The sequence below is a fragment of the Nerophis lumbriciformis genome, linkage group LG09, assembly GCF_033978685.3.
Source record: "Nerophis lumbriciformis linkage group LG09, RoL_Nlum_v2.1, whole genome shotgun sequence".
Classification (NCBI taxonomy): Eukaryota; Metazoa; Chordata; class Actinopteri; order Syngnathiformes; family Syngnathidae; genus Nerophis; species Nerophis lumbriciformis.
Window position 1 is genome coordinate 3217314 of NC_084556.2, and position 7336 is coordinate 3224649.

Sequence of the window (7336 nt, forward strand, 5' to 3'; positions counted from 1 at the left end):
ACTATCAGAGCAACCTGGGCTCTCATAACACCTGAGCAGTGCCAGAAACTCATCGACTCCATGCCACGCCGCATTAACGCAGTAATTGAGGCAAAAGGAGCTCCAACCAAGTATTGAGTATTGTACATGCTCATATTTTTCATTTTCATACTTTTCAGTTGGCCAACATTTCTAAAAATCCCTTTTTTGTATTAGCCTAAAGTAATATTCTAATTTTGTGACACACGGAATTTTGGATTTTCATTTGTTGCCACTTCAAATCATCAAAATTAAATGAAATAAACATTTGAATGCATCAGTCTGTGTGCAATGAATAAATATAATGTACAAGTTACACCTTTTGAATGCAATTACTGAAATAAATCAAGTTTTTCAAAATATTCTAATTTACTGGCTTTTACCTGTATACTATACTAACAATATGATAGTACCACTGTTTGTATAAGACAAGACAATACATTGTATATTGAATGTGAAATCAAACATTCAAAAAATGCACTTTTTTTAAATTAAAAGACACAAACAATTTAATTGTATTTTTTGTTTAAAGTGAACAGTGAACAACACAATTTCAAATACCGTCTTTGAACATTTTATATTTTTAAATGTTTTTTTTCTGCCTATTACATTTCTTAGGTGAACTCAATTAACAATTCAACTATTTAACATTTAAAACTGCACTGAAAGAGTGGTTGAAAACTAATCAGACATGCACGCTCAATTAGATTATTCACATGTTTTTGTTTTTTGATGACACACAACTTAAGAGGCTGGTCCTGGGTATGACGTTAAACTACATCCAGGCATGAGATGGGAGGTTGTGTGTGGGGTTAGTGCATACTTGCCAACCTTGAGACCTCCGATTTCGGGAGGTGGGGGAAGGGGGGTGGGCGTGGCTAAAAGGGGAGGAGTATATTTACAGCTAGAATTCACCAAGTCAAGTATTTCATATATATATATATATATATATATATATAATATATATATGTATATATATAACAAATACTTGACGTTCAGTGAATTCTAGCTATATATATATATATATATATATATATATATATATATATATATATATATATATATATATATATATATATATATATTTATTTTATTATATATATATATATATATATATATATATATATATATATTTATTTTATTATATGTATATTGTTACGATCCGCTGCCCGGATCATAGTTTGTTTATGTTTGTGTCACGTGTTTTCAGCACCTTGAGTTTAGTTTGTTTCTGTTGCCATGACGGCAGATTGTACGCACCTGCCTCTGGTTAGTGTTCGGGACGCGCACCTGTTGCCCGGGCACTAATCAGAGGGCTATTTAGTCTTTGCCCTGGCTTCACTCGGTCTGGCTTCCTAGTTTGTTCCCATACAACTGTTAACGACTACTTTGATTCTGCTAGCTTTTCACGCTATGCTATTTTTTCCTGCTAGCTCCCACGCTAGTCCTTTTGTTTTGCCTTTTGTGCTACATGCATGTTTTTTGTTTATTCATCATATGATTTATATTTAAAATAAATCATTTTCCTACCTGCAAGCTGTGTCCGAAGCCGTCTGCATCCTTGGGAGAACCACATCCGCATCACTATGCGACCCAGTCGTTTCATATATGTATATATATATATATATATATATATATATATGTATATATATATAAAAAATAAATACTTGAATTTCAGTGTTCATTTATTTACACATATACACACACATAACACTCATCTACTCATTGTTGAGTTAAGGGTTGAATTGTCCATCCTTGTTCTATTCTCTGTCACTATTTTTCTAACCATGCTGAACTCTGATGATGCATTGATGTGTGGCACGCACAAAAGTGCTTTCATCAAATGCACTAGATGGCAGTATTGTCCTGTTTAAGAGTGTCACAACATTGCTGTTTACGGCAGACGAACTGCTTTACGGTATACAAAAACGTGACTGCTGTTGTTGTGTGTTGTTGCCGCGCTGGGAGGACGTTAATGAAACTGCCTAACAATAAACCCACATAAGAAACCAAGAACTCGCCCTCCATCATTCTACAGTTATAACGTGATTGGGCAGGTATGCTGGTTATATTGTGGTTTAGCGGACTCAGGTCCACTAATACCTGAATTTCGGGAGATTTTCGGGAGAAAATTTGTCCCGGGAGGTTTTCGGGAGAGGCGCTGAATTTCGGGAGTCTCCCGGAAAATCCGGGAGGGTTGGCAAGTATGGGTTAGTGAGTCCCAACTAACGTCTATAAAATGCACACAAAGAACGGTTTGCACCTTCTCTTGTGACTGGCAGGCGGTCAGTGCCATAAAGCTGAGCGGGTCCCTGGGTAATTGGGGCGCGGACAACCAACAGAACAGACTAAGTTCAACAGCCCAGTAAGGCAATTAGTCTAGGAGAAGGATCTCTGATATAAAATACCCCTTCTAACCCGCACCAAGCCAGCGTGGAAGGTGTAGGCTAATAACCAGCATGAAAAGTACGCCAAGAAGACGGCCAGCAGTTCCAGAGGGAACAGTGCAGTGGCAGGGAGCAGCTAGAGATCGTTCACTATGGCAGAAACATGCTGAGGCTTTCGTCCAGCAGTGGACTGACAACGGCTGATGATGATGATGATGATGAACTTAAGAGGCTTCAGCTATCAAGCTCCACTCTTGTAGACCCGTCCTCTTGATTCAGTCCGGGACACCGACGCCCACTCCTCATCCGAAAGTCAAATTACAAGTCGCTTTTTGGCAAAGGCATAAAGCGCTAAAATGTGTGCTGGATGCATATTCAACATGCTATGTGTGTTTTGGCCAAGCAAACAATGATGGTTTGGTGGATTCCCAGTCCACTGCAGCCTCGTCCGTCAATCACCTCCAAAAATAGAAGAGAAGCAGTCTGATAGCACCACTCTCTCTCTCTCTCTGAAAGTGTGTGTGTGGACACGGCTCGACTGCTGTGACACTAATACCAAGTGCAATCAGAAAGCATGCAGCAGAATTCCCAGTGAGAAGAGGAACCTTTAACCACTGGTAAGATCTTTGTTTTGTTGGTGTTTTTAACGGATCTCAGAGCAGCACTAGAGCTTTGAGAGTTTGGCAGAGAACAGACTTTTCTTTGATTCAAGTTTCTTAAAGATTTCCCATTAGTCATTACCTTCCTGTTTTGTCCAGAAAAGTCCAAGCCAAACATTGTCCACGAAACAATGGCTGGTTCCTTCCTGAGTGCTCATCGCTGCCCCCAAGTGGACCTGCCGCTGCACCGCGGCACACAGATGCCACCGCCGCGTTTGACCAGCTCTCGTCTCATCGCTTCCTCGTCCAACTCCGGCGAGGAAGACGAGCGAGGAAGCGGCAGCGACTGGTCGGAAGACGACCTGTCCCTTCACTTCTCTGCATCGGTCATCAGCCCGTCCAGTGACGAAGAGTCTGATCCGGAAAGCGGCGGTCGATGCGTCACTCAAGTGAGAAATGTGAATGAAGTAAAAGTCTTGAAGAGTTCACTCAATTCTTCTCTTTTTGTTTTGAGGGCAAATGTCCGATTCAGGTCAAAAAGCTCCTTTGCCCCACTGTCCATCACCGCTCAGATCTGTTGCTACGGCAACACAGCATGCCAGCGACCCCTCAAAGCGGCGGAGGAACCCGCCAAGGTAGCAAAAGCCAAACACACGAGTCCTTGTTTTTAGCACGGATGCTATCAGAGTCAAACTGTTGTCCTCCTTCGTCGTGTAGGCGACAACTCGGCACCACAACGACTACGGAAATCCTTCTCTTTGGATGAAAGCAAAACCAAGATGGCCTCCTGTATCATCAACAGTGTCCTGTCCAAGAAGATGCAGGAGCAGTTTGTCTCCTCAGAGGCTCACAACTCTTCAGCCGGAAGGGCGGAGAAAGATGTGCTTCAAAATGCACACACTTTCCCCGCCAGCAGAGCTCCGACAACCGTCCGGGTCTTCGGTCGGGAGGACAAACCACGTCCAAATTTGCAAGTTCTACATGGAAATAATAAGGCTTCCACAGGACATGTGACCAAGATGGCTGCCTGTTTCTCCAGAGTCAAGTTCATCCCAGTTAGGAATGTGAAGGATCTTGCAGAGTCCAGGCAAACGGAAAGAACCAGAACCAACGTCAGTGACCAGGCTGCTACGTCCTTTCCTCAGCAGACTGTCACTGCCCAGGAACACAACTCCAGTCTGGGAGTGTCCTCACGTCATGTCCCTGGTGTTTGTACTGCCTTGCCCACTTCGCGGTACCCACACCTGGGCCAGGTACGCACCACCCAGACCCTCCCATCATCTATGAGCTCCACCCACACCATCCCACCATCTAAGGGATCTATCCAGACTCTCCCTCCACCCATTAGCTCCACCCACACCCTCACTCCATCCATGAGTGCCACCCACACACTCCCTCAATCCATGAGCTCCACCCACACCCTCCCTCAATCCACGAGCTCCACCCACACCCTCACTCCATCCATGAGCTCCACCCACACCCTCACTCCATCCATGAGTTCCACCCACACCCTCCCTCAATCCACGAGCTCCACCCACACCCTCCTTCCATCCATGAGCTCCACCCACACCCTCACTCCATCCATGAGCTCCATCCACACCCTCCCTCCACCCATTAGCTCCACCCACCCCCTCCCTCTATCCATGAGTTCCAACCACACTCTCCCTCCATCCATTAGCTCCACCCACACCCTCCCTCCATCCAGGAGTGCCACCCACACCCTTCATCCATCCATGAATTCCACCCACACCCTCCTGCCATCCATGAGCTCCACCCACGCCCTCCCTCAATCCATGAGTTCCACCCACACCCTCCCTCAATCCTTTAGCTCCACCCATACCCTCCCTACATCCATGAGCTCCCCCCACACCCTCCCTCCATCCATGAGCTCCACCCACACCCTCCCTCCATCCATGAGTTTCACCTACTCCCTTCATCCATCCATGAGTTCCAACCACACTCTCCCTCCATGCATGAGCTCCACCCACACCCTCCCTCTATCCATGAGTTCCAACTACACTCTCCCTCCATCCATGAGCTCCACCCACACCCTCACTCCATCCATGAGCTCCACCCACACCCTCCCTTCATCCATGAGTTCCATCCACACTCTCCCTCCATCCATGAGTTTCACCCACTCCCTCCCTCTATCCATGAGCTCCACCCACACCCTCCCTTTATCCATGAGTTCCAAACACATCCTTCATCCATCCATGAACTCCACCCACACCCTCCTCCCATCCATGAGCTCCACCCACGCCCTCCCTCAATCCATGAGTTCCACCCACACCCTCCCTCAATCCTTTAACTCCACCCATGCCCTTCCTCCATCCATGAGCTCCATTAAGACCCTACCTCAATCCATGAGCTCCACCCACACCCTCCCTTCATCCATGAGTTCCATCCACACCCTCCCTCCATCCATGAGTTTCCCCCACTCCCTCTCTCCATCCATGAGCTCCACCCACACCCTCCCTCCATCCATGAGTTTCACCCACACCCTTCATCCATCCATGAATTCCACCCACACCCTCCTCCCATCTATGAGCTCCACCCACGCCCTCCCTCAATCCATGAGTTCCACCCCCACCCTCCCTCAATCCTTTAGCTCCACCCATACTCTCCATCCATCCATGAGCTCCATTCAGACCCTACCTCAATCCATGAGCTCCTTCCACACCCTCCATCCATCCATGAGCTCCATTCAGACCCTACCTCAATCCATGAGCTCCATTCAGACCCTCCCTCAATCCATGAGCTCCTTCCACACCCTCCCTCCATCCATGGGCTTCATCTACACCCTTCTTCCATCTATGAGCTCCACCCACACCCTCCAACCGTCCATGACCTCGATCCAGAGATCTCAGCCTGAAGAAGTCTCTGGCCTCAGCCTCTTCAGTAGCTCCGCCCCCAGACACCTGATGTTTGATCCTAAACACCAGCAGTACTTTTGTGTGCAGAAGAAGATGCTGATTGACCTCGAAACAGGTCAATACATCCCGGTCGTTCTACCTGCGCCGATCTTCAGTGCATGAGTATGACAAAGGACCCCGTCACCAGGACACCAGGACACCAGGACAAGGCAAGCCAGTGAAGATATTTACAGTCCAAACAGAAATGCATGAAACATTCTGCATGCTTAAAGTGATGTCACCTTTCTACATGATTGGATGATTCATCAAAGTGACCACTAGGGGGCTCGCAGTATTAATACACAACATGCAGTACATTTGTACTATTTGCACACAAGAAGTATACTGTAGTGATACTTCATGTTCTTTTTCTACACCATTTTAGTTACTGTTGTGTATGAAATGTAAATAACATATCGAACTGTCCAGTGAAGAGAATAAAAATGGCGTCTTCATGCCAGCTGCTGTACGTCTTCCATATTAATGTTCCATCTGGAGGTGGGTGGAGCCAAAGGTGCTGTAGAAGGTCACGGAGGCGACCCAAAAGGTCATCTGGACTCACTTCAGCTTTCAACAGGACACACATCCACACTGAAAAACTAACATTTCTACTAGTATCTAGTACATCATGCAGTGTTTTATGATAATCACTCTTCTCTTCTTCTCTTTGTTAAAGATAAGTTCCATCCATCCATCCATCCATCTTCTTCCGCTTATCCGAGGTCGGGTCGCGGGGGCAGCAGCCTAAGCAGGGAAGCCCAGACTTCCCTCTCCCCAGCCACTTCGTCCAGCTCCTCCCGGGGGATCCCGAGGCGTTCCCAGGCCAGCCGGGAGACATAGTCTTCCCAACGTGTCCTGGGTCTTCCCCGTGGCCTCCTACCGGTCGGACGTGCCCTAAACACCTCCCTAGGGAGGCGCTCGGGTGGCATCCTGACCAGATGCCCGAACCACCTCATCTGGCTCCTCTCCATGTGGAGGAGCAGCGGCTTTACTTTGAGCTCCCCCCGGATGACAGAGCTTCTCACCCTATCTCTAAGGGAGAGCCCCGCCACCCGGCGGAGGAAACTCATTTCGGCCGCTTGTACCCGTGATCTTGTCCTTTCGGTCATAACCCAAAGCTCATGACCATAGGTGAGGATGGGAACGTGGATCGACCGGTAAATTGAGAGCTTTGCCTTCCGGCTCAGCTCCTTCTTCACCACAACAGATCGATACAGCGTCCGCATTACTGAAGACGCCGCACCGATCCGCCTGTCGATCTCACGATCCACTCTTCCCTCACTCGTGAACAAGACTTCGAGGTACTTGAACTCCTCCACAAAGATAAGTTCTTGCAAATCAAATGTATTTATTTTTATAATGTCACACTCTTATTATCTGTATCATACTGATATCATATAATACCCATATCATCTGTATC

General features: G+C 46.9%; 1 protein-coding gene across 3 annotated transcripts in view; it reads left to right on the forward strand.

Moving 5' to 3' along the window:
• The window catches only part of LOC133607173 (uncharacterized), a 29103-nt gene extending 22685 nt beyond the window's left edge, over positions 1 to 6418 (forward strand). Inside the window, exons 1-4 of one of the 3 annotated variants that reach the window (XM_061961638.2) lie at positions 2962 to 3022; positions 3164 to 3453; positions 3519 to 3639; positions 3722 to 6418. In XM_061961638.2, the coding sequence (XP_061817622.2) occupies positions 3196 to 3453; positions 3519 to 3639; positions 3722 to 6039 (2697 nt within the window). In that variant the 5' untranslated portion in view covers positions 2962 to 3022; positions 3164 to 3195 and the 3' untranslated portion in view covers positions 6040 to 6418. Of the gene's footprint in view, positions 1 to 2961; positions 3023 to 3050; positions 3454 to 3518; positions 3640 to 3721 lie in introns of those variants that run through there. The other 2 variants (XM_061961637.2, XM_072913747.1) reach the window with 2 other exon arrangements.
• Positions 6419 to 7336: the final 918 nt, after the last annotated feature.